The sequence below is a fragment of the Pelodiscus sinensis genome, chromosome 19 (assembly GCF_049634645.1).
Source record: "Pelodiscus sinensis isolate JC-2024 chromosome 19, ASM4963464v1, whole genome shotgun sequence".
NCBI lineage: Eukaryota > Metazoa > Chordata > Testudines > Trionychidae > Pelodiscus > Pelodiscus sinensis.
Window position 1 is genome coordinate 28,324,053 of NC_134729.1, and position 27,720 is coordinate 28,351,772.

Consider the following 27,720-nt stretch of genomic DNA (forward strand, 5'->3'; position numbering starts at 1 on the left):
CTTTTTTTTTAAATGCACGTTAACTATTTGGATTTCCTTCTTCTTTTTTCTCTTTCTCGTATCTTTCTCCCCCAGTGGTACAGCTAAGAAAGAAATAAAAACAACAGCAACAAAACCCTAAGAAAATGGGATTTTGTTTCACCATTTTGAAATGAACAATTTTGAAACTAAAAAAATGGCCTTTTCAAAATGTGTCGTTGCACGTGTTTAAGGCTCTCAAAATGACATTTCCCCTCCCATACAAGAACTTTTTGACAAACTCTCATTTTTTCTATTAAAAACATTGTCACTGGGAAAAAGGTGGCCCAAATCAAAGCAGACTAGCAACTCTTACACAGACACCTCGGGGCAGATTGGGCCAGAAAGGGACAAATTAGCAATTTTGGAAGCTGGGTGATCACTAATTAAAAGCAAGCCTTCCCCCCCCCCCCCCCCATTCCAGCTGTGGAAATAGCACTACAGTCAGCAGGTGCTGCATTAGAGCGCTGTATAGGGCAAAATCGTGTCCCCCTTCCAAGGGATGGCTTGAGGAGCAGTGGAGCTAGGATTTTACCGCTAGAATGCTACATTCCATCCCCCTTGCCATAGTATTACCAGTGATTGTTCTGGCACATTGCACCAACTGTTTGCTCTCGGAGGGGCTGGAGGGGCAGGCTAAGACTTGGCTCTCCCCATAGAGAGCATGGTCCCGCTGTAGATCTCGAAGCACCACGCAGTCTCTTTACTCCCATCTTACAATGCAGAGCTGGGGTGTGGGACAAGGAAATGACGTGCCCAGAGGTCAGTGGGCAGAGCCACCAAGACCCAAAACCCAAATCTCCTGGCTCCCAACCCAGTACCAGCGCCAGGTTCAGAAATCTCTAGCGCCCCCTGCTGCATTGCACCCTCGGTGTGTAATCGTGGGTGCAATGCAGCAGGGGGCGCTAGGGGACAGATGCCCAGAATTGGCTCAACAGGAGGCCACAGGTCAGCACCAGAATTCCACCTCGAGGAAGGATGAAAACGCCGGTCACCGGCCTTTGCTCAGCCCCACAGGGGCCAGCGCTTGCGCCTGCTCCCCACAGCTTGCACCTGCTCTTCAGGGACGGCCCTGGTTGAGCGAATTGGCGCGAGGACACCCCTAGGATTGTCGATCCCTGTACGGGAAAGTCTTTGGTTTCGTGAACGGTGGCGCCTCCAGCCATTTTGGTGACTGTCGGGGCAGGCGGCAACGCCGAGGGGAGCCCGGGGCAGACGAGCCGGGTGCCGGTGCTGGGTTGGGGTGACCGTCTCTGGCTTCGCCTGGGCAAAGAGGCCTCTTCCGTTCCAGGCACAGACAGGAACAAGGGGGGAGCAGGGCGGAGTCTGGACTTGCTGCTGTGCCCAGTGTCTGCCCAGCTGAGTCCAGCCTGTCGGCTCGGCCGGGAGCAGAATGAAGGTGCGGCTTCCGGGCCCGTCCGCCAAATCCCACCTTGCCCCCGCCGCTCCGCTTTGTGGGAGCCACGTGCTCAGTGCCGTGCAAACCAGCGGAGCCCTCGCACGTAGGAGAGCTGTGAGCTTGGACCACAATGCCAAGGGGGCCCCGATTAGGCAATGCCAGGGATGCTCCCCTGCTCCAGGAGGGATGGATGGGCCGTCACAGCCACGCTGGACACCCGATTCCTGCCAGTTCAGGCTCAGAGCCCTGTGGATGGAGCCATGGACTGAGGGGGTGAGAACGTCTGGGGGAAAGCTCCTGTGTATGGAGAAGGTGCCAGTGAGGGCCGGGGGTGAGGAATCTGGGAATCTCGGCGGGAGGTTCAGCAGGGAGGTGATGCTGAAAGTCCCATTTATTTGCAAGGTGAGAGCAGGGCTGCTGGGCAAAAAAATATTTGGGGTGCCCCCCCCTTCAAGAACCCACAACCTGGATGGGCCAGGCCAGGCTCTCATGCTGCAATGCAAGCGCTAGGGACGGTGCTAAGCAAAGCCCCAGGAAGGGGAAGGGGCTGTTGGGCCCCTTAGAAGAGGGGACAACAACGTTTTGCCTAACTCCTGGGCAGGGTTTCCTGTAAACTGAGCGCTTTGGACGGCCACCTGGGAGAGATTCAAATGCCCCCCAGTGGCTCAGCAGAGCACCCATTGCCGGAAGCTGTTGTTTATTTTGGTGGTGCGCATCTGCCTCAGTGCACATGACAACATTTATTCTGCACATGGATGGACAAAATTAGAGGGAACATTGGCCCTGGGCCTTTGTATGGCACAGGAGGCTGGACCAAGGCAGCAGGGCCAAGGAGAGTGTGGCTGGAGGAGATACTGTCTCATGCTGCCTCTAGAGGGGCACTGTCTGCAAAGAAACTCTTCTGGGTAGACGCTGCCCATTGCCTGCCCCCCACTGAGTCCCAGCTGCAGGGATGGGGCTGGCTTGGGGGCGAAAGTGGCCTGCAGTGGGTGGGGGATTTAAGGGATGGCTCTTGTGGCGCTTGTGAAGAGAAGGTAGTTTATGCTCTTTCCCTCCCCAGCTGTTGCTGTTTCCTTGTCTTTTAATGCTCCCCGAATATTCCTGCCGTCTTTGGACACGTGGGGCTGGGCGGGCAGCAGGGCCCATTTTGTGTCCCGTTCCACTGTCAGGCGCTGCCGGAGCCGATCCAGCAAAGCCCGTAGTCAGGTGCGACTCTGATGCTGCCACCCACCTGCTCAAAGTCAAGCAGGTGCGTCCGTGCTGCGCTCAGCCGGCTCGGGCACGCTTGCAGGGGTCGGAGAGAGAGCTGCTTAGAACATTCCCCCCGGGGTGCGGGTCGTCCAAAGGGAGCAGCAGCCGCACAGGGAACGCCGGTGAAATTGACTAGAAACGGAGCCCGGTTATACAGGGAATAGTCTGTAGTACGCTGCCCCAGGCACGTGAATTTCACACTGAGGGAAGGGCACCAAAATGAGCCATCAGCTGAAATGGTGACAATTATAATTCGATGTAACGAACCAACCAACCACTTAGCTTTCATGTTTATAATTCCTGGCGTGCTTGAGTGATGAAGAGACGGCTCTTTGAGAATTGTTCCACACAAGCCGCAGTACAAGAGGCCAGGCATAGGGCCCGCAATAGCCTACAGCTGGGTAGTGAGGGAGAAGGGGATAAACCCATAGCTTAGCAGACCCTGGTTCCCATCAGGCCCTTAGGCTAGTCTCCATGTCTTGGGTCCCCATCTACCCTACCTCACAGGGGCAGTGTGAAGCTTGCGAGGTGCTGTGGTCAGTGGCGCCACAGAAGTACCGAACCATGGTTCCCTGAAAGCTGAGCGTTTGGGTGGCCACCTAGGAGAAATTCAAATGCCACCCAGCTGATTAGCAGAGCATCCAGCGGCGGCAACTTGTGTTTCTGCTGGTGGTGCCCATCCGCACATGCCTTGGGGCACGCTAAAAAAATATTCCGCACATGGATGGAAAAAATTAGAGGGAACACGGTCGGGAACGGGTCTAAATGGACTTAAACTGGCTCTGAGTCCATCCTCAAGCGTGGGAGTGGAACCTGGCATTGCCTGTTCCCCATAGCTTCCAAGGGGATTTGCAGTCCATGGGATCTGAGGGAGCAAATCACTTGGGTGGCTTTGAAACCTCTCACCTCATTGTGTTCCTGGCCTGGCTAGAGCCTAGCACCGGAGCCCAAGAGGCTACAGCAAAGGGGATGCGGTTGCAGCGTTCTCATTGATTTGGGCCCAGGCGAGGCTGTTTCCCTTGTCTCAGCTGAGTCTTGCGGATGGAGTTCCAGGCGTCACTGTGACTGATTGTCTCTCTCTCTCTCTCTCTTTCTCCGGCACAAAGACACTTGTGATTTGCTACTGAGCGAGCCAACAGAGCTGGTTAAAACAAACCAAGGTGACTCGAGATTACAAGGAAAAATCTTTGACAAGGAGGGATTTTTTGGAATTTGTTTTAAGGGGTGGGGAGGTCAGACGGGATGGAAGCCATGATGGCCACTGATGGATGCGCTTAGGAGCACAAGCCCCACACACGCTTACCCTGTTGGCTGGGCACTAGGATCTGCCATGTGACTCAGTCCAAATCCTCAATAAGGATTCCCCTTCTCCCCTCCCCCCGCCTCCTCACTGCGGGGGAGGGGTGTCTTCTAAACTCCCGGCGTTGTGACAACATAATTCTATCAAAAGGAAAGGAAGCGAAGAAGAAAACCAAAGAAAGAATCGTCTCCCATGAGTGCCTGACGTTGAAAAACATGATCCATGCAGAGAAGCCCTAGTCAAATGAAACCCGGTGGACAAAATACACATTGTAACCCTCCCCTCCCACCTTACCCTGAATAATTATTACATTACTTCAAGAAAGAGTATATTCTTCATGCATAAATCAAATTTTCATCTTGTCTTTTTTTTGTCTTTTTTTCTCCTTAAATTACATTAGAACACAGAACACATATAATAAATACTCTCGTAAGACATGACTCAGAGAAAAGTAACACATCCCAACGCAAAGGTATCATCAGCATTATTTTTTTTAAAAGGACTTGTTTAAATATGAAATCTGTAAACTCCACGGGTCCTTTTTTTTTTTAAATCTTTCTCTCTCTCTTTCTCTCTCTCTCACTCTCTTTTTATCGTGAAACTAACCAGCTTTCATTTCCTTAACATTCAATATGTCTCCCATTGAACGCGTCAAAGAAATAAGAACATGCCGTCTTCTGCAAAATTATAATTTAACAGTATAAAGCTTCAAGTCACAAATTCCAAAAACTAGCTAAGTAATTTTTTTTATCACATAAACTATACATTAAATATTTTGAGGTATTTCAGAGAACATTGTCAAAGGCTTGTAAGGTCTGTGCTGGGCCTAAAAAAAGGGCTTTCCCATGCATGGAAAAATGTCTTTGGTATCAAAAGCCATGTGGGTATTGGGCAGAGGGCTGCAGGGGGAAAGACCTGGGATGGGTAAGGCCAGGGGAATGAGTTGTAGGATGGAGGGGGATTGGGGAGGTATTTGGCATGGGTGGTTGATCACCCAATGTGCCTATTTTGAAGGGCTCCTGTTGCTTTATCCTTGGGAAGACCAAGGGGAAAATCAGCTTGGACCATGTTTTCCAAAGCCGCCTTTAATGTCAACGGGAACTGACATCCAAAGCTGTTAGGTTGCTTTGAAACTATCATTGGGCTAAGAATGGAGGTTTGGAACCCTGGGCCCAGCTGAACCATACGGTGTTAGTAGAACCGTGTTTAAAAACCACCTTCTACGGCCCTTCCTAGGTTTCGATCCCCATCTAGTTTGGCCCCAGGCAGCTGGGAACCGTTTCATCCTGGCACCACATTTAACACGCTGTTTCCAGAGGGTGCCGCCATTCAAAGGAGCGTTTAAGCGTGGGGTTGACTTGGCTTGAAGTCAGTGGGATGTGAGCACCTGCTGGCGGTGCTCTCCAGACTCGACTCCTGTTTCCACCCCCCGGGGGTGGGGCTTTGGGCATCAGAGACCCGTGTGCAACTGATCCGAGCCACGAAATGAGTGAGGGCGGGACCTGCCTTGTCGCAAGTGACCAGGGGTGGCTGAGCGTTTGTGCTGCTGATCTTTGACACCACCGGGATGCAGTGGCAGGTGTGTGTGTGTGTGTGAGCGTTTGTGCTGCTGATCTTTGATACCACCGGGATGCGGTGGCAGGTGTGTGTGTGTGTGTGTGTGTGTGTGTGTGTGTGTGTGTGTGTGTGGATAACACATTATTTCTCACTTGCTGGTCAAGGCAGCGTGAGGGGCGGGGAATGGGCCGCAGAGGCCAGTGAGATAAATGGAAACGAGTCTCCAGTGGTATTCACACACTGCAAAATGTGGGTAATTGAATGAGGGGACACCCCCCCCCCCCGGTCATTGGTTTTCCAGGGAATATTGGACTCATACAAATGCTCCGTGTTCGCCCTGGCAAATGTACACTCTGGGACTGGGATTACTTCCAGTTTCCATAGGACCAGAACCAAGCCACACAGGCCTCGATGCCCCATCTAGGCAATACTTCAAATGAAGGCCAAGAGCCGGCTTCTGATCTCTGTGACCCTGAAGTGAGTGGAGAATTATTCTGCATTTATGCTGGTGTCATTGGTTGACTCCTAGATTTTTCACCCAGGAGGGAGCATTACTTCATCTGACTTCTTGCCTAGCACAGCCGGATCCGGGTCTGGCCTGATCATCTCCCCCAAAAGTATAAGATGCCCAAATGACTGAGGCCCCTTTGCAAATCTGGGCTGTGATTTTTTTGGGGGGGTCTGGAGACGCTGCCGCTTTAAGAGGCAGGCAGTAAGGCCAGGGTGGGGGGCGTTACAGCTGTGGGTCCTTTACTGAGCTCAGAAATATTAGAGTAAAATGACAGCGTGGTTCTCCATCCCTGCAGCTGTCTGTCTGTCTGGCCACAGTGAGGGGTTGCTGAAATGGGTCTTTGAACTCAAAAAGGCTCATGTATTTAGGCCTGGAGATCTCTGGTTTGAGACCCTCTGATAACAGCCGGCCTGTGGGCATGGCGTTACCCCAGACACAAGGGTGGGGTGGATGGCGAGGGGTGGAATGCCTTGCCCAGTCCCCACGCCACTGTAGCTCATTCTCAGACTACCTTCCGCTCCTCCCAGCTTTGGTGCCAACTTGCTGCATTTGTAAACAGTCCCGATCAGAAAAGTGGAGCTGTGGAATGGAGGAGACCCTGGCTGGCACCACTTGAGCCAGGTCTGAATTGCACGGCTCCAGCTGACGGGCTACAAGAGGGGTTTGGAGACAGCCAAAGGAACAAGGCAGAGCATCCTGATGGAAGAAGGGGCGTGTCCCCCGTAGAGCATCCTCTGAGCTGATCTGGAGGCTCCCAGTGAATACACGGGATGGAGCTGAGCAGAGGGTTTGTCTCCTTTCTTCCCTTCCTGCCTTGGGATTTGGGAGCCTCGCCCTGGCAGCGTCTGAAGCGGCTACTCCGCAGGCTCAGCCCATGCTACAAAAAGCAGGCACAGCTCCACATCTGGCCCTAGGATTGTACCATCTTGTCCTACAGGAGGAGGAACAAGGGACTTTTTAACAGGGAAACATTTTCATCTCTTTGATATCTGCATGGTCCCAAGAGCCGATTCAGGTTGCACCAAAACAGCTTCCCTCTCCTGTAGGGCCTGTGTGAGGGGCGGTGGGCATGGCCTGGGATAAGTGAGGGAGTGCGGGGGCTGACAGCGGAGGGGTAGGGTGCGGGCAAGGGAGCTCTGGATCCTTTTAAGAGACTTGGGTATCAGGGTAGAGGGGGAGGTAAAGGAGGGAGGTTTCTGTCCATGAGGAGCTTGGAGCAGAAACATAAAAGGGGCATTTTTCTGTCCCAACACCCAAAGGCTGCAAGAATCGCCAGAATCCATCTGCTTAGAGAGCTGAGGTAATCGTGAGTCTCTAGGACAAAAGCAAAGAAGCAAAAAGATGGCCACACACCTTTGGTACAAGAAAAAGGCACTCATCTACCATGCTACCATCCTGGTCTCTCTCGCTCGCTAGGGCTGGCAAAGGGCTGCAGGGGAGGGCTCAGACAAGGAGCAGGAGGCTGGGGTGGGGATGGAGGCCAAGGGGGAAAAGGGGTTACTCATATACCTGTCGCAAAGGTAGCAGGGAAAGTGGCGTTTCCAGCACAGACCAGACAAGGGGAACAAAATCTTTGGTATCAGACGTGATTTTCAAATCACAGAAATTGAAAACTCAAGTGAGGTAGCCTTGATTCTCGGGTTCTCACTAGAAATGTCTTTGCATCCTCGGGGCCTGCGTTGCTCTATTTTTTTTTGTCCCTTCCCAAACCAAGGCCCCTTCTTGGCTTCTCAGCCCTTGAATACTCCTAGCTGGGGTTCAGGAACCTGTCACCGCTTCACAACAAGACAAGAAGAAACAACACGAGGGGAGTCTCAGCGGCAGGAGGGAGGGAAGGACGTTGGCTTTTCCGTGACTGTTTTCTTTCGGCTGGGAGAACGTGATGCGGCACCTGCCATTCGCTTTCGGTCCCTCCCGCTCTCGCGTTGGCTCACGCGGGTGATTTGGTCATAACCATCTCGACCCAACCCTCCTCACAAGCCACATTTGGTTTGTCCCAACCTCACCTTTCTCAATGATTGCTTTGGTGTGACTGTCATAAGGCGTCCCGATACCTCTGGGGATGATTCCAAAACCAATAGGCTATTTATTGATTGGTTGGTCTATTTCTTTCCTCTCTTTTTTTCTTTCTGTCTTTTTTCCCCTATCTCTCTATCTATATAGATCGCTGGGTATTTTCCCCTTCTTTCATTCTTTTCAACAAGGTGCCTTGCTGTTGCACAACAGACCAGTTTTCAAAGTAAAGTGAATAGAAGAAACCGTAGCGCTAGATCAAAGATGGTACTATTTTACCCGCATCAATTCAATATTGTCCCTTTTTAAAAAATTTCCCAGCATGGGATGTGACCTCCTCTTTTTTTCCCTGCCCCATTGTCACCTGCCACGCTGCCTCCTCTCCCCAAGGAGGCACCGGAGTATTCTCCGGAGGCATACGGCAGGGTGGGGTAGTTAGTTGATAGCTGATCTCAATCCTCTTGCTTTGGGATGAATTTGTATATGGCACGAGTCACCATTGAGAGCTCAGAGGAACCAATAATTTTGAAGCTAGTACCATCTCGCTAGGATTTTGCTTTTAAGGCAGGTTGTTAATTGGCACACAAAAAAATCTGTCGTCTTTCGCAAGTTGCCGGGTTTTTTTAGGTGAGGGGTTTTGTTTTGTTTTAATTCCTCTTTGGCTTATTGTTTTTTTTTAAATTTCCCCCATATATAGACACACGCATGAAACACATATGTATGTGTGTATATATATATATATATTAAACCGATCCATATGTTTTGGTTTTCCATCGTGCACCAATGTCAGTTGCGTTGCGATTTTGGTTTTCCTTCTTTGGTAACAGAGATGGGGAAGGGGCGGAGAGGGAGGGGCCGCGGGCGGGGGAGACAGTGCGTGTGTTGGGGAGCGGGAGGAAAGACACAAAGCAGTCAAAACAGTGCTTTGCTTGGGTTTGCTTATCAACCAAAACTGAAACTGAATTCAAGTGAAGCTCCTTGCGGAGCCAGACTGGTCTCACCAATCCAGGCCCCAAGACAGACCAGCTCCTTCAGGCGTAGTCGTTCCTCTTGGGTCTTTTCCAACGATTATTTTTATACCCGATTTATGTCGCTAAAATGTGCTTCTAGACCTGCTTGAACTCTAGGTGACACAGTGCAATTCAGCTGAGCAGCCGCCTGTGCTGGCTCCCGGGTCACCGGGCTTGCAGAGCGAGGTGAGCAGGGGAGGGGGGAGCATTGTGATGGTAGCGTCTCTGCGTTTTTTCCTTGGGTGTGGAATTTCTTTGGAAGGAATCGAGGAAGAAAAGGGTCTTCTCTTGGGGTTGGGGTTGTTTGGACCTCTTTTGTGCACTTGGCGTCATGACTGGGGGCCATGGTGGATGCTCTTCAGAAAATCAAATGACCTTTCCTGGGCATGGTCTCTCGGCTGCGAGGTGGGGTGGATGGCGGGAATGGGAGACTGATCTCTTGCTCACAGCCTACAGGTCTCATCCGGATGTGCCCGGCCCCTGCGGGGAGCTACCGTTTGCGCTGGGTTAGCTCGCGTGCAATAAGCGACCCTTGTTACTACCATCTCAGTGCTTTGCTCTCCAAATCGGGGTCTTGAAAGCACTTGGCATGATCATTCACCCGTAAGCCTCCTGTCCACAAGGAAGCATTTGCAAAGCCGGGGCTGGAGCGGAGGGAAGGCATGGCGACTCGCTCGAGGGTGTTACGTCCAGTCAGTGGGAGAGCTGGGACTAGACCCAGGAGTCCGACTGCCCATTTGCCATGCTTGCATGGCTCCGTCACACGGCCCTGCTCTTCCTGCGAGCAATAGCTCTTGAAAGGGAGCAGAGCGCCTACTCCCAAGCCTGGGCTGCTCTGGTACCTTTAAAGGCTGCGTCTCAGCGTATCCTCTCTTCGGGGGCCACGGCACCTCACCCCTGGTGTGGAAGGGCCAGATTTTAGCCCTGCGCAGGAGCCGAAAGCTGCAAGGAGGTGGCTGCTGGAGTTTGGCAAAGGGCCACAGAGCCGAACTCCCGCTGAAGTGAGATTAATGGAGGTCACATGCCTCAGCACTGCTTGCCTTCCATGCACAGGGTCTGTATGCCTCCCATCTCTCCCCTTTCTCCCTCACAGGCTGGACACGTAGCGAGTTGGGGGCTGAAAACCCCCTCCCATCTCACGTCTTACACGGGGAGGGCCAATAACGCGCGATGGGAAGCGGAGCCTGGTACCTGTGGCAGAGCATGAGGGGCGGGGGTGGAGCACAGTCTTCTCTGAGGTAAAAAGCAGGAGCCCCCATTGCCCCGCTAGCCTGGGGATCACTCACTCTCCTGGGGCGGGCGGGTTTCCTCAGAGCTCTGAAGTGCAGGAAGCTGCCCCATTCCGGATGGTTCCCCACTGAAGTGAGCTTCTTTGGGGGCTTGTATGTGGCAGTGAGACACAGGACGAGGCCGAGGTTTGCAGGGCAGGTCGCAGCATCTCCGCATGCTGGGTCTGGCGGGTTGGTTTCCCTGCAGCGCCCAAGAGCACCCACCTGGACGGCCGGGTCGGCGTGGCTTGTAGGGATCGGGAGGGTGGCGTTGTCATGAGGAAGGAGTGGTCGAGGGGTGGGGAGGGACGGCAGAGGGGCGTCATGCTTTGGAGAAAGTGCTTGTAGAAGATGAGGGAACCCCAGGGTTGGCGCCCGCATCCTCCTGCCACCGGTTCATGCACCGCCGGCGGGCGTTCATGAAGAAGTTGCTGACGGTGTTGAGTTCCAGGCCCAGCTGCTGCGAGATGGTCATCTGCATCTCCTTGGAGGGGCGCTTGTTCTCCTTGAAGATCGCGATCAGGGTGCGGCGCTGCAGGTCCGTGAAGACCAGCCGCTGTTTCTTAGGCTGCAGGTTCCTGTCTTTCTGCTGCTCCTGTTCTTTGCGTTTGCAGGCTAGACGTTCAAAAGAAAGAACACGGCCATTAATTGGGTGTGGGCCCCTGGTGCCCAGCTCTCTTCTCTCTCAAGAGCAGCGGCAGCTTCTCTCTCCCTACTTCCGCCCTCCCTCTCTGCCACTGCTCCATCTCTCTCCGCCTCTCTCTTTCCTCCATCTCTTGGGATGGAGCCACCTGCCTCAGACATGCCATGCAAATGAACACGGGGAAGCCCTTGGAGACTTGCAACTCATGGGCCACCCCCGTGTCTTCTTCCAGCAGCAGGGATGGAGTCAGAGGAAACTTGTGGCTTGATTTTGCCTCCCCAATTTGGGACCTCCTGAATACCAGGAAGTATGCATTTCTCTCCTGCCTAGCTCACGGCACTACCGCAGAGATTCCAGCTGGCCCCATCAGACACCTTGTGTTGGTCTCCATCAGCTTCTGCTGCTCTTTGTTGGCTTCAACTGGACAATCAACGAGCCTGTAAACCACAGACCCATGGATCTGTCCCTGAACCCAGATCATAGAATCATAGAACTGTAGAGCTGGAAGAGACCTCAGAAGGTCAAGTCCAGCCCCCTGCTCTAGGCAGGACCAATCCCAACTAAATCAACCCGGCCAGGGCTTTGTCAAGCCAAGACTTAAACACCTCTAGGGATGGAGACTCCACTACTTCCCTAGGTAACCCATTCCAGTGCTTCACCACCCTCCTAGGGAAATAGTTTTTCCTAATATCCAACCTGGACCTCTCCCACCACAACTTGAGACCATTGCTCCTTGTTCTGCCATCTGTCACTACTGAGAACAGCCTCTCTCCAGCCTCTTTGGAACCTCCCTTCAGGAAGTTGAAGGCTGCTATCAAATCCCCTCTCACTCTTCTCTTCTGCAGACTAAACAGACCCAAGTCCCTCAGCCTCTCCTCACAGGTCATGTGCTCCAGACCCCTCATCATTTTGGTTGCCCTCCGCTGGACCCTCCACATCCTTTTTGTAGTAGGGGGCCCGGAACTGGACACAGTACTCCAGATGTGGCCTCACCAGAACCGAATAAAGGGGAACAATGACATCTCTGGATCTGCTGGCAATGCTCCTCTTAATGCAACCTAATATGCCATTAGCCTTCATGGCTACAAGGGCACACTGTTGACTCATATCCAGCTTCTCATCCACTGTAATCCCCAGGTCCTTTTCTGCAGAACTACTGCAGGTCCCAACTTGAAACAGCTGAAATTGTCTACGTGGACTTTCTGTGACGGCCGCTTGTGTTTCCTGGCCAGCACCAGTGGTTCTCAAACAAAATGAGGCAACGATCATTCAGCTCCCAAGGTGGAAGGGGCTCTTCCTCGTTTCCTGTGAAACGATGCATGCAACGGGCCAGGAAGTCATCCCCAAATACCTTCACTACACTCTTCTGCTGCTGGGTTCTGACCTATCCTAAGTACTCATTGGTACGCTCCTGTCCAATGGAACCAGGTTCTGTAGTTATATCATGCCCCCTCGGCCTGAGCAATAGCTAGCTGCTATCCCCTGTGGGTGGCACACGGACGTTGCGTGTGGGGATCGAGCAGATTGCGAGCGCTTTCGGACAGGGGCTGCCTTTTAGCTTTTTGTGGTTGCATGTCAGAGAATCCTAGAATCCCAGGGCTGGAAGAGACCCAGGAGGTCATTGAGTCCAGCCCCCTGCCCAAAGCAGGACTGACCCCAACTCAATCAACTCAGCCAGGCCCATTGCAGGGTGGGCTCCTGGGCCGTGACTGAGGCTCAGTAATAAAATAAATAATGAATAAAGCCCCATTCAAGTTTCTGCACATGGGCTGAAGAAATGACTTAAATACGTGAATTTTTTCTTTGCCCAAATGCTCAAATTTTGCTCTTTCAGGGAAAGCTTTTGCCATGCAGATCCAGGGAAGTGATTATTCCCCTTTATTCGGCACTGGGAAGGCCACATCTGGAGTATTGCGTCCAGTTCTGGGACTCCCACTATAGAAAGGATGAGGATACACTGGAGTGAGTTCGGTGGAGGGCAACAAAAATGATGAGGGGGCTGGAGCACATGACCTATGAGGAGAGGCTGAGGGATTTGGGCTTGTTTAGTCTGCAGAAGAGAAGAGTGAGTGGGGATTTGAGAGCAGCCTGCAACTCCCTGAAGGGGGGTTCCAAAGAGGATGGAGAGAGGCTGTTCTCAGTGGTGGCAGGTGGCAGAACAAGGAGCAATTGGCTCCAGTTGCAGTGGGGGAGGTCTACGTTGGGTATTAGGAAAAATTATTTCCCTAGGAGGGTGGGGAAGCGCTGGGCTGGGTTCCCTAGGGAGGTGGTGGAATCTCCATCCCTAGAGGTTTTTAATCATCCCTGGCTGGGATGATTGAGTTGGGATTGGTCCTGCCTTGGGCAGGGGGCTGGACTTGATGACTCCTGAGGTCTCTTCCCGCCCTAGGATTCTATGATTCTGAGGGTATGTCTACACTACCACCTTAGTTCGAACTAGGGTGGTTAATGTAGTCAATCGAAGTTGCAAATGAAGCCACGAGGAGTAACGGTAGTTCGAATTAGAAAGCCTAATCCGAACTATCTAGTTCGTGCCGCATGTAGCTGCGGGAACAGAGTCCTAACTACCGGGGATTTAAAAATGGCGGCGCCCGGCAAGATGCAAATGAAGCCCGGGATATTTAAATCCCGGGCTTCATTTGCAACTTCGATTGACTACATTAACCACCCTAATTCGAACTAGGGAGGTAGTGTAGACATACCCTAAGAGATTTAGGAGCCTGAGAATCTGTCTATATGTCAAATGCAATGGCCCAGCCATGGTGCTTCCATGGGGACATTCATTACAGTGACAGAAGAGGCTCTTCCGGTGCTGGCGTTAACTCACCTCTCCAAGAGGCAGTAACTAGATTGACAGAAGAATTCTGCCATCACCCTAGTGCTGTCTACACTAGGGGTTAGGTTGGCAAAACCATGTCTCTGGGGTATGTGGATTTTTCACAGCTGTGCGAGACATAGCTAGGCTGATGTGTGTTTTCAGTGCAGACAGCCCCCAGCTTGAACGCTGGAGGAAGGGAATTAAAATTCCTATTAAAAGAGAACTTTGCTGCTGAAACTCTAGGGGGGGTGACGGTTTCTAAGCACATGCAAGAAGCCCCCGAGCTGTTTGACTTGGGTTCTGACACCTGACTGCAACTCCCTTGTGAGGGTATGTCTACACTGCCACTCTAGTTCGAACGAGGGTGGCAGTGTAGACATACCCTGAGTGTTTGCTCACTGGCTTAAACCTTGTGAATTACACTCCTTTCTTTTTCCTAGTTAATAAATTCTTAGTTACTTGACTCTAGAATTGGCTACAAGCATTGTCCTCGGGGTGAGATCTAAGGTGCAAATTGAGCTGGGAAAGCCTTTGGGACTGGAAGTAACCTGACTTTTTTGTGATCTGTGGTGTAAAGTGACCATCTATCACAGAGTCGAGCTTGCCTGGGGTTGCAGGGGACTGTTTATGACTCCATCTTAAGGCTGTTAGGGTATGTCTACCCTGCCACCCTAGTTCGAACTAGGGTGGCAGGGTAGACATACCCTTACAGAGCTTGAGGAGTTAGGACCACATATGTCAACAAAAATCAATGAGATTTAGGTGCCTGAATCACATAGCTGCTTTTGAAAATGTTACTGTGCATATCAGGCATGCATGGTTAGGGCTCTTTGCACTGTGATTTGTGCAGGTAGCTCATTGCAAGAGCAAAACAGATTAATTTGAAAGCCAGAAGGAACCATGATGGTCATCTCATCTAGTCTCTTGCGTAGTGCTGGCTAGAGGATGCTACCTGGTCATTCCTGCCTTGAGGTCAATAGCTTGTGACTGAGCTCGAGAATAATTTTTAAATGATATATCCACACTGTATTGAAAGCCTCCAGATGGTGGAGAATCCATCACACCCCAGGGTAAGTTGCTCTGGTGGCTAATTACCTTTCCTGTTACAAAAATGGCTTTTTGTTTCCACTTTACATGGAATTGCAGGCCAGCACGCAGCCTGTGCAAATCCTGACTTTAACATGGGGAATAGGAAAAGCGCATTTTAATTGCATGTTGGTCCCTCTTAATCACAGGGAAACCCTGTTTCTGATTCTGAATTGCTTTCTAAGTTTGTGTTTGTGTAAGAATCCTCTTTAAATTACAGTATCAAGCCACATTCTGAGGTCCTCTGCTTCCAGCCAAAGTTGGGTAGGTCTTGAGCTGTGCGAAAAATTTGTCACCGATTATTTTTCCTACCAATTTAGCCTCTTTCCCTGCTGCCTGGAATAGACACAAACAGGTTGTCATTTCCTCAGATGTATTTATTAATCAATAGATTTTAGGCTTTTTGTTTCTGTATGCATTCAGTGCTTGTGTCAGAGAGATGTGATTGGTCATATCTATCCCATGGCATAGATTCTGTCCCCTGATTGGCTGAGGGCGACAGATTTGTTTAGTTCTCGTTAGGACAGATGGTTTACAGGGACAACAGATTTGCCCAAGCAAATCTATTCAGTTGAAGCCATTTTCTCTCTGGCAATAATGCTTAACAGAGATAATGTTAATAAACACTCTTTGCAAATGGCCCTGAATCCAGATGCTCTTTCTTCGGTGGAAACAAACACCCTCCACAACAAAGATACTTTTAAGCGTCTGTGGTACCAGGTGGAGCCTGTGTCCCATCAGGTACCTGTGTCAAACAACCCGCAGATGAATGTTGTAGTGGAAAAACCTACCCTATGACCATCAGATGCTTGCAAAAAAAACAAACAAAAGAAACTTTTTATAGAAAATTTGACTTTTTTTCTAGACACCAAATTTTTAAAAAAACCCAATACAAAAAAACAAAGTAAACAAACAAAACCCCCCCCACAGATGTGCACAATCGGAACAGTGAGTGATGTGTTCACTACAATAAAATTCCCTCTTCCACCTTCATCCCCCAACCTCATCCAGTTCACTCCAAGCTATGCTTTCATCCAGGTCTCCGTTCACACTCGACAGTATTACAACCGTGGGTGAAGGTGTGCAGCAGGTCAAAGTGGTGTGTACAAAGGACTTGGTACCATGCATAACTCCTATTTCTTGCTCTGTGTGGCATTGGAGTGACTTGGAATTGTTAACTTTGTGGAGAAAGCAAACACATAACAGGTGCGTCAAGGTGATTTACTGCCTCTTGCTACCTGTGATAGAATGACAAACCTGCCAACAATTACCACTGAGTGGTTTCCGGGCTAATAATGAATCTTCCCTAATCTCAGAGGAGGAATTAACTTGCATGGTAAATGTTGACTTTCAGTTGGTGACCACTGTATAAATGCAGCATCGTCTCCCTCTAGTGCAGCTCCAACCTCTTGCTGTGGCATAATTGTCATATTTCCTGCTCTCCATTGTCTGGGCTATAGAGTTACAAATGTTAAAGTCAAAATCCTATTCCAGTCCGACCTCCTGTGTAAGTGTGTCTGCAGCACCTCTTTGCTCTTTGGCCATTTGCACTAGCAAATGTGCAGTATCACCCATATCTTTTATCTGCATATACTTCCAGCCACTGTCTGTACATGGCAGGACCTGGAGTTTCCAAAGGGATTTTTCAGTGTCCAGCATGCAGCACCTTCGAAGGGCCTGGTGTACAGAAGGCAATGGGTCAGTGAAAATCTTGAACAGCCAAGGTGACCAGGAGGTTTTGAAAGTCTGAGCTGCCTGGTATAGCTTTTATCCCCTGCTGCGTGAGGAACGGCTGCAAACATCTCCAGCTCCTTGCTACATGTGATCGCTCGGCAGTAGCTCAGTGGTTTGCATGGGAACTCCCATTTGGGCTGTGTGACATCGGCGTGCTCTCCCATAGCCAGATAATAAGCCCTAGTAACCCTGGAGTCATTCCATTGAAGCTGCTGGGATGGCCTGCAGACATGAATTTGTCCTATTACGTTTCCCATGGATTGATTAGCCTCTAGACAAGCTGCATAGGCTAAGCATAGACAGTATCTGGTATTCGGTGGTTCAAGTTTATAAACCCATCATTTGTTATTAAACCTTCACTTATTGAGAGTAATTCTTAATAATCACGGCAACATGCAATAATTAATTACTAATAGCACGGCTAGAACACAAAGACCTCAGATACAGGGTTCTGCTTGGTTGGCTAGCAAATGAGGCTGCTGTTGAAAATAAAATATAGCACCACCCGTCTTCTTCTTTTGGGGGTGCTCATGGAACCCCCGTCTCTAGGACTATGCATCCCAGGCCTTCCAGTAGATAGTGTTCCCTTCTGATTTCTTCCCTGCTCTGATCCAGCGGGTTAGGCAAAAGCCTAAAAGCAAACAGACTTGGGTTCTCATTTTGGCGCTGATACTTTTCTGCCCATGTGACCTTGGTCTTGTATCCATTTCCCATTGTAAGAACGGCCCTACAGCAATGGTCCATCTAGCCCTGTAGCCTCTCTTCTGACCATGGCCAGTGCCTCATGCTTCAGAGGGAGTAAACAGAACAGGACAATTTATAGAGTGATCCATCCCCAGTTGGCAATCCGAAGTTTAGGGAAGCCCAGAGCAAGGGGTCTCCTCCCTGACCATCTTGGCCAATAGCCATCCCTGGACCTATCTATCTCCAATAAACTGATCTAATTCTTGAACCCAGTTATACTTTTGGCCTTCACAACATCCCCTGGCAGGGAGTTATATCTACATGGAGATACCCCTATCTCATAGAACCGCAGGGGACCTTGAGAGGTCATTGAGTCCAGTCTCCTGCCTTCACGACAGGACCAAGCACCATCCCGGACAGATTTGCCCCAGATCCCTAAATGGCCTCTCAAGGTTTGAACTCACAACCCTGGGTTTACTGTTGACAGGCTGACTGTGCCTTGTGTGAAGAAATACTTGCCCGAGGTTTGTTTTAAACCTGTGGCCTTGTAATTTCATTGGGTAACCCTGGTTCTTGTGTTACGTGAATCGGTGAACAACACTCCCCTAGTCACTGTCTCCACACCATTCATGATGCTGTAGACCTCTTGACGTGGGTGGTGAGAGAACAAACCTAGCACTAGGAGAGGCAAGCCCCCAGCTGGGGCCCCCGAGCATGGCTGGTCCCCATCCCTCCTGGGCACAGGTAACCTACCTCTCTCCACAAGCATGGGTAGCCCACAGTCTTCTCCAGCCTTCCCAGAGCATGGGCAGCCCATAGTCCCCCCCGGCCCCCGCCATGCGCACAGGCAGCCTGTGGCCCGGCCCAGCCCGGCCCCTCTGGAGCACAGACAGTCCTCAGCCTGTCCCCAGCCCTGCACTGGAGGCCTGCAGCCTGGCTCCTCTGGAGATCAGGCAACCCATGGCTCTTCCCCAGCATGGGCTGCCAGCGGCCCACCCCCCAGAGCATGGGTGGCCTGGGGCCCCAGCCCTCCTGGAGCACAGGGAGGGCAGGCAGGCAGGTGGACCCAGCCCTAGGCTCCTAGCTCCGGAGAACAGGGTGAGCAGGCAGTGCAGAGTTGAAGCCAGGCAGCTCCCACACTGAATGGGGCTGGGGACAGAGTGTGAGGCGGGGCCAACCTGGCAGCCTTCCCTTGCCTCTTATACCCGCCGCCCGTGCCTCTCGCCTATACCCCCCAGCCACCTCTTTTCTAAACAGCACAGCCGTGGGCCTTGCAACCTCGCCTCCTATGGACCGTGTCCATCCGCCTAACCCTTTTGTCGCCCTTCTGCGTACTGATCCCAACTCCGGTGTATCTCTTTGGGAAGGGACAGAGTCCTGACCTGGGGACAGAAGAATCCCAAACTCTGCTTCTAGCTAGGGACCGCCTGGCTAAGCAGCAGTTCGGCAGATCTGAGCAAAGAGCTCTGTAGTCTTAATGTACCGCTTTCATCGTGAGCCCTTCCTTTGCTCAAAAGAAGCCAAATCCTCCCTCCTGATGTGTCAACAAATATCCCTATTGGAGTCATAAGAACGGCCAGACGGGGTCAGACCTAAGCTCCATGCAGCCCAGTGTCCTGTCTGCCCACAGTGGCCAGTGCCAGGTGTCCCAGAGGGAGGGAACAGAAAGAGGCCAGGGACACCATTCCTATCCATCCTGGCTCGACAAACAATGTAAACGACTCGCCCGTAGTGAGTAGATTATACCCCGGAAGAGCTGGCACAGAGCGATCAGGACCTAACCTCCATTAGGACCTAACCTCCATGAATGTATCTAGTTCTTTACTGAACCCTGTTTAAGTCCTGGTCTTCAGAATATCCTCTGGCAAGGAGTTCCACAGGTTGACTGTGAGTGGTGTCACCAAAACTGGCATTTAATTTTTAGCTCTAATATAGCACTCTCCACCCAGAGAACTCAAAGTGCTTTACAAAGGAAGTTAGTAGCATTACCCCCATGCTATTGCTGGGGAAACTGAGGCATGGGGCAGCCTAGTTATTTTCCTAAGGCCAACCAGTGACAAGTAGCAGGGCCATGGATAGAATCAGACTCTGCTGCTTGCCTCTCCTGGGCCTGTTGGAGAAAACCACCCTGCCTTCTTTGGGATGTGGGCAGCTTATTGCACTGAAAGGGGAGGAGGAAGGCAGGAGAGACACTGCAGTGAAGCGGGTCTGTACAGAACCTCCCTGGTTCCTTATTTTATTTATTTATTTTCTGCTGATGCAGCTTAACCTGCCTCTTCCCAGTTCAATCTAATTACAGCTCCGTGCAAGAAAAAATCAATAGCAACTCTCGTCAGGTCTATTTACAGCAGCTATCTAAACTCCATGCTGATGGATCCTTTTCATATTTCTCATCCCTCGCAGCTGCTTTCCCAAGCAGGCTTTGTCTGCCAGGAGCTGGCTGGGTGTCCCCTGTCTGGAAGGAGCTGAGTGAGCCACTGGCTGACCACCGCACCCCACAGTGAAAATGGGAATGGAAGAGCTGGGCCCCATCGGCACTGCCCATGCTGGAACAAAGCCTAGCTCTCTCACAAAGGCGGGGCCCCCCAAAATGCTGCATCCTGGGAATGGTGGGGACAGGACAGAGGTCATTGCACGAGGGGGTTAAAGCTTCCTTGACAGAGGGAGAAATTGACCCGTATAGCTCCTGCAGAACAAGCGATTCCAGAGCAGCTTCCTGGGTGGATGTCCTATTCCAGAATCATCCCCCCTTTATTCTGCAGTAATTTGCATGTACAATGTGGAGTGACTATTTTGGGGATAAAATCGCTTTTCTTCTGGAACACAATGTCCACATGGGGAGCTGTTCTGAAGAGCTGGTGCTAAAGAGCTTGTTCTGCAGGAGCTGTTCCGGTCAATGTCCCTGGATAGACAAACCCCAGAAGATGTTTGAAGAAGGGGGCTGAGAGCGCAGGAGGAGTGCGGTGCAGAACTGCCTTGTCTGCTAGGATGGGTTTGGAGCTCTAATCTTCTCTCCAGCCGTACAAGTGGGAGTGTGGACCATCTAAGTCTGTAGCAAGAGGGTGATCTTCCTGTCTGAGATGTCAATGCTTTGGGTTCAATTTCTAGCTCTACCACAGGGTCCTGAGAGCAAGCCACTTGCTCCCTTCATCTGTAAAACAGGGATATTATTACTTCTCTGGTCTCTTTTGAAGGTCAGCTCTTTGGCACAGGGAATGTAGGGGACTGCAGCAGCAATGGGCAACTCAGGCTAGCGAGTGGGCCGCAGGATTGCTGTGACCAAGGCGCTCTCCTGGGACAGGACGGTTTTGCTAATTGCACCTGCATACCTAGAATTTCATAGAATCCTCGAACACTAGAACTGGAAGGGAGCTCATCAAGCCCAGCCCCCTGCCCTGACAGCAGGACCAAGCCCCGTCTAGATCAGAGGTGGGGAACTTTTTGGGGGTGGGGGGCCGCTGACCCACAGAAACATCAGTCGGGGGCAGCACACAAGTGAGAAGTCCCTGACTGAGAAGGAGAAAGTCGCTCCCCACACTCCCCATGCACACCAGAGCCTAGGTGGGCCCAGGCTAGTAAGTTTCATGTGCTCCAGCCCTACAGAGAGGCCGGAGCGCCAGTGCATGCTCCCTGATGTTGAGCTTCGGGGGCCTGATCCAGGGGAGCTAGGGGCAGCATCCAGGCAAGCTGAGATTCCCCACCCCCATCTAGATCATCCTTCACAAATGTCTATCTAACCTACTCTTAAAAATGTCCAGTGTTGAAGATTCTACAACCTCCCTAGGCAATTTATTCTAGTGCTTAACCACCCTGACAGTTAAGAAGTTTTTCCTAGGGTACGTCTAGACTACATGGCTCCGTCGACGAAGCCATGTCAAATAGTTTACTCGGCACAGTCAATGAAGCAGGGATTTAAATGATCCCTGCTTCATTAAAACAAAAATGGCCGCCGCGCTGTGCCGACGATCAGCTGATCCGGCACAGCGGGGCAGTCTAGACGTGCACGGTCGACAAGGGAAGCCTTTGTCAACCGTTCCGGTAAACCTCGAACACTAGAACTGGAAGGGAGCTCAGCAAGTCCAGTCGCCTGCCCTGACAGCAGGACCAAGGTCTATCGAGGTTTACCGGAGTGGTTGACAAAGGCTTCCCTTGTTGACCGCACCGCGTCTAGACTGCCCCGCTGTGCCGGATCAGCTGATCGTCAGCACAGCGCAGCGACCATTTTTGTTTTAATGAAGCGGGGATCATTTAAATCCCCGCTTCATTGACTGTGCCGAGTAAACTAGTTTACATGGCTCCATCATTTGATAAACCTGCAAGCATCTCGCCTAATGGAGCAAAATTCCTTGAATACATTATTTACTGGGAATCAGTTACTCGACTGCAATCGCTCATGGAAGCTGTGGGGAATGGGATCATTACTGTCACTATTCTAAGAGGGTATCTTTGTGCTGACACCTAAAACTCAGGTCCGGGCCCTTTGGGGTCATCAAAGTTCCCCTGCAAAGATGCAAGAAAACATGTCTACTTGTACACATGCACCTACAATACTGGTGCTCCATCCTGAGGGACGCATTTGCTTGCTAATGCAAGAATAACATCATTATAATAATTTTTAACATTGAGGTTTTACCCGGAGGGGTCTGGCCCCATTCCAGGCTGGGTAACGAATTATATTTTTCCAACCTGAAACTGAAGTTGCATACATGATTCTTCTTCACTTCCTGTCTTAGCCCTGGTCTGCACGAGGGAGTTCTTTCGAAATAACTCCTCGGATGTTGAAATAATAAGCAAAGCATCCACACTACCAAGCCCATTGTTTCAAAATAACAGGCTGGTTATTTCAAAATCTGTACTCTTGATTTTCTTGGGGAATAACACGAATTTCGAAATCGCAGGAGTGTGGACAGGCCCCGCCCCCTCTGCCCTTGGCCCTGCCCCTTCTGCCCTCAGCCCCGCCCCTCTGCACTTGGTTCCATCCCTCACACCTTATCCAGGGGCCCGTGGTGGCTGTCCGCCTCTCTGCACAATATAGTGGGGGACGAGACCTCTTCCAGTGGCCACTGGGCAGCTCAGTCACCATCCCCACTGGCCTCCTCTGACCAGCCTGGTGCTGAGCTTGGAATGTGGGAGTGGGGCCTGAGAGCCTCCAAACTCATCTCATGGGTGCCACCAAACATCCATTAGAAGAGAACAAGGTTTAGACCCTGCTGGGCTGAGCCTGGGATCAAACCAGTGACCGACTGAAACATCCAGGCCCCTGCTAAGTGCTATTGTGAGAGAGGCTCTCCCGGGGGTGAAAGCTGTGTCCATGGGTGCCTGCGGCTGTTAGCTCAGCCAGTGGGACTCTGGGGGAGGGAGCTGGACTCTGCAAACCTGCTGTGGCCGTGAGACCCCACAGAGTCCCTGAGGGACTAACTGGAAGAGCTGAAGGCTGCAGGAAGTGGGATGTCTCTGAGGGCATCAGGGCCCCGCATTATGGGTGACGATGCAGGATGCAGGGCAAGCCCAGCTTGCCTTTCCGATTCAGTTTGCAGGGCTGGTGGATAGGAAAACACCCTCTTACTTAGAGCTGGGGGCCTGTGAGACCGAGAGAGCCGTTCATGAGGCAGGAGGAGAACCGTGCAGCCCTATGATTGTGTGAGTCTCTTACTCTTTCCGTGCCTCAGTTTCCCATCTGGATAGTAGGAATGATAGCATGGCCCTACCTCACGAGGAGAGGTGGGAGGCAAAATGCAGTAAAGACTGCAAAGTACTCTGGTGCTGGAGAAATGGGGCTATGTAAGGACTGTAGATAGGATATTCCAGCGTGGCGCACACACACGTATCTGCACAACAATTTTCCATGGGATTTTTCTATTTGCCATATGGGAAGTATCACAACAGCCAGCGCACTAAGTGCCCCCATGACAATGAGGGGTCAACATCACAAAATGAGACTCGCATGATGCTCTCCAGTGAACTCATGCAGGAAAAAGACAAACGTCGCTGGTCATCCGTGGGCGACCACTTGTGACCATTCTGCATCTCACCACAGCCCTCAGCCCGGTAGCTTCCTAAAACTGTGCTAGGCACTAAAAATCATGGCCTGACACTGGATTTATGGCTCAGTACAACAATCTATAAGGCCCCCTTGGTTTGTTCTCTGACTGCTCACTGGCTTCTTTACCTGGAATGGTCTCTCGCGAGGTGTGTTAACGACTGATGCTAAACAACCTGTTTCCCCTTGATCTTAGCTCTGACACGCCGAGTAAGTTTCCTAGCCCTGAAGTGCTCTACATAAGCTTGTCTCTTTCACCAGCAGAAACTGGGCCAGGAAGAGATATTAGCTCACTCACCTGGTCTCCTTACTATGGCCAGGGGAGTCTGTCCACTCCAATGGGCTATATCTAGATTGCAGGCTTCTTTCAGAAGAAACTTTCTGGACGAAATCTTCCGGAAAAACTTATTTCGAAAGAGAGCGTCCACACAGCAAAAGCGCAACAAAAAAGCAATGTGTTTTTTTCGAAACATAGCGTCCACCTTGATTGGATGCTATCTCGCATTTAAGTTGTGATTACTGTGGCCTGAGTGGCCACCAGGGCACCTGTGACTTTTTCTGGAGGCCTCTTCTTTCAAAAAACCTTCCTTTTCCAAAAAAGCTTTTTTCCGAAAAAGACTTCTTCCTCATAGAAAGAGGTTTTACTGCCATTGGAAAAACCCCTCTGTTCTTTCGACTTTATGTCAAAAGAATGCAATAGCAGTGTGGACGTAAGTATAGTTTTTCTGGAAAAATGGCCATTTTCCCGGAAAAACTCTGCGGTGCAGACATACCCCAATCGTTTCCTTCTTTCCACAGAGGATTTTGCAGAGGAAAGTATTTTTTCAGAAAACCAAGAGTGACCAGAGCTTATTTTAATAGTAGCTCCCAGAGACACCACTGGCGATCAGAGTCCCATTGTGCCGGACGCGAACAGATCCGTGGTAAGAACATAAGAACATAAGAATGGCCATACTGGGTCAGACCAAAGGTCCATCTAGCCCAGTATCCTGTCTGCTGACAGTGGCCAGCACCAGGTGCCCCAGAGAGGGTGGACCGAAGACAATGATCAAGCGATTTGTCTCCTGCCATCCCTCTCCAGCCTCTGACAGACAGAGGCCAAGGACACCATTTTATCCCCTGGCTAATAGCCTTTTATGGACCTAACCTTCATGAATTTATCCAGCTTCTCTTTAAACTCTATTATAGTCCTAGCCTTCACAGCCTCCTCTGGCAAGGAGTTCCACAGGTTGACTACACGCTGTGTGAAGAAGAACTTTCTTTTATTAGTTTTAAACCTGCTCCCCGTTAATTTCATTTGGTGTCCTCTAGTTCTTCTATTTAGGGAACTAATAAATAACTTTTCTTTATCAGCCCTCTCCACACCACTCATGATTTTATAGACCTCTATCATATCCCCCCTCAGTCTCCTCTTTTCTAAACTGAAAAGTCCCAGTCGCTTTAACCACTCCTCATATGGAACCCATTCCAAACCTCTCCTCATATGGTCCCTTTCCTAAAGAGTTTGTGGTCTGAATAGATGAGACAGAAAAAGGGTGGGAGGAGAAATACAGAGGAAGTAATGTGTCAAAAGTCAATGAGTAGATCCAAGCCCAAGCAAGGCCTGGGTCACATCTACCCAGGATGGTTTGACTCCTGCTAATCTAGTCCCATGCCAGTGCAGAATCACAAATTACAGCCTGGCTGCTCTTGTTCTGGTCTTGTTATAAAAGTCTATGGCAGTGATGGGCAACCTGAGCTAGTGGGTGGGTGCACACGTGGCCCTCCTCCGGCTCCGTGGGCCGCAAGACTGTTGTAACCAAGGTGATCTCTAGCATAGCTAGAATGTGCGGGGCGGAGGGGGTGCCAATTGAATTGTAGCAGCGCTGTGATTGGCTGCAGGGGGAACGCACAAATCCCACAGTCAACATTGTGTGCAATCAGCATGCAGCTCACTGCACGTGCCCTGGCTGTGCGTGCGGGCCACTTTAGTAACACTGGAAGGAAGAAAACGACTCTGATAGAAATCAGCAGAATCTGGCAACCCTGCGCACGGCCCACAGTAACCAAAATGTCTCCAGGGCCTCACTTAGATCCCTGATGTGAGGGATCGGGTTACATGGCATGTGACCCTGGGATCACAGGATGCCCACCACTGGTCAATGGTGAGCAGCCTTCCTCCAGGAAACCGGTGAATAAGCTCACCACCTTTGATTTGTCCTGCTCTGTTCAAAGACACGTATTCATCAATGGACTGCACAATGCCACAGATAGGGCCATTACATTTGTATCAAATTAATTCAGTGGAACATTGGTTGTGCAGAATAAGGCAGCAGTGTGACCTAGTAGCTAGATCACTGATTGACACTCAGGAGACCTAGGTTGTTTTCTTTTCAACCCTGTCCTATTGGGTAATCGTGGCCAGGTCACATCACCAACTCATGCCTCAGTTTCCCCCTCATCATACTGACCTCTTTGTGACGTGCTTTAAGACCTACAGGTGAAGAGGAAGGGATATTATTAGTAAGTGCTCTGAAAGGGTACCGCACTCCTTTGGCAGTATGGAAATAGGAGAGGTGGAGTCTGGTTTTCTCCTCCCCAACAAATGTGGGAATCAGAAGCGATGCTGCATGAGAGGAGACTTGGAAACTTCAAATTTAGTTCCCCCCCCCAAGGAAAAATAACGCTCCAAAATGGCCTCTATGGGGGTGACGCACATGCAGGAAGAGAAGCCAGACGGGGCCGTCTGCAGGGTGATCGTGGAGATACTCCTCCCCAGAAGTAGGAACTGGCGGCTGTCATTACAGTCTGCATGCCGGAGGGTGACACACACACTGCAAGTGAGTCCGCTGGCTAAGTGGGGGTCATTGTTACAGTCCACTTCTAGAGCAGAGCTAGTGCAGAGTCCCCCCCGGCCCCGACAGGGTTGCTCTTGGGTTAGTGTCATAGAGACAGGGCTGGGGAGCATTTTCCTTGCCTTAACCTTGACATCTCAAAGCAAAATCCCCACCAAATCATTTCTAAAGGGACATAATGGAGACAATCAAGTGGCTGCTGTTCAGAAGCACCGATTATGCCTCCCCACACGAGCGCCGATCAGCATTTAACTAATACCTGATGGCTTTCTAGCCCTCCGCAGGCTGTCAGTCTGTGGTTTCTCTATTATACCCACAAAACCTCTGTTTTCTCCACCCTGGTGCTCTCTTCCTAGCCATTCATCTGCCATACAACCTGTAATTTTCTGCCCACTTTACTTAAGTGCTGGTGATTTGCTGAAGTCACAAAAGACAGGCAGAGCTTTTCAGGGCCCCCATGCTGGTTGGAAGTAAGATTAGAAAAACACGGGGGTCTCTTGCCTCTTCTCTGTCAAATCAGCGTGAACTAGCCCCGGGGGAAAATCTCCTTGGAGGTTTGGTTCGGATGAGTGGAAGCACTGGGAGGTTTATCCAAACATCTCTGTTGGGAAATCAGGCTGGGAGCCTTGTAAGATTTCTAGTATTATAGCCTGCTCAGAAATACAGCAGAACCCTGACCAGCTAGGTGACTGGTCTTTCCAAGTTGCTGGCCACTCTTCTATAAGCCAAGCACATGTGTATCATGTCACCTTAGTGGTTTAGATGACCAGAATCCTTCCGGACTGTCTCACAAGAATTGCCTTCCTGATGAGTATTTTGGTGGTTTGTTCCAACCAACATTGGCTCCTATTGCATTCTAGAAATGGGCCAGGCCAAAAACCAAGATGGGATCACCTCCCCCAGACTTTGGATCTGAGATCCAAGCTTTGTGTCTGCTCTGCATGCCCACCCGCCTTCCTGGGGCCCAGGTCTGATCCCTGAGCTGTACTGAAAGTGTGGGTCTTGCTCTCCATTTCTACATAAAATTGTAGAGTCCAAGGTTGGTTTGAGTCTCTGGTGAAGAGAGAAGCTGCAAAGGAAAAAGGACGTGTGCCCTTTTCCTCTTGATGATGTAGCAAGAAGTCCTGAACAGATTTGTTAGATGTTCTTTTTTACCTTTAAAATTTGGGTCCTGTCTCCCTGGAAGACTCTATAGAGCTAGTGACTTCAGAAGAGGCCGGGAACTGAAAGCAACTGAGGCTATGTCTACACTACAAGGTTTTTGTGCAAAAACCTTCAGAGCATCCACACCTCAAGCGCGTTTTTGCGCAAGAAAATGTACAGTAGAATGGCAGAACAGACGGCTTTTTGCGGTGGAGGTATACCTCTTTCCATGAGGAATAATTCCTTTTTGCCCAAGAGCTCTTGCGCAAAAAGGTGTGTGTGGATGCTCAACAGGGGTTCCTTGCAGAAAAAGAGCGTAACAGAAAAAGCACATCAGCACTTTCGTGTGCAAAAGTGTCCATCAGTGTGGATGCTCTCTTGCGCAAAAGCACATCGCTTTTGCGATGCACT

General features: G+C 50.7%; 1 protein-coding gene across 1 annotated transcript in view; it reads right to left on the minus strand.

Annotated features, from left to right (window-relative positions):
• Positions 1-10,649: 10,649 nt before the first annotated feature.
• Positions 10,650-27,720, minus strand: part of ONECUT3 (one cut homeobox 3) — a 78,621-nt gene continuing 61,550 nt past the window's right edge. Inside the window, exon 2 of the mRNA XM_075903400.1 lies at positions 10,650-10,942. Within this exon, the coding sequence (XP_075759515.1) occupies positions 10,650-10,942 (293 nt within the window). The remainder of the gene's footprint in view (positions 10,943-27,720) is intronic.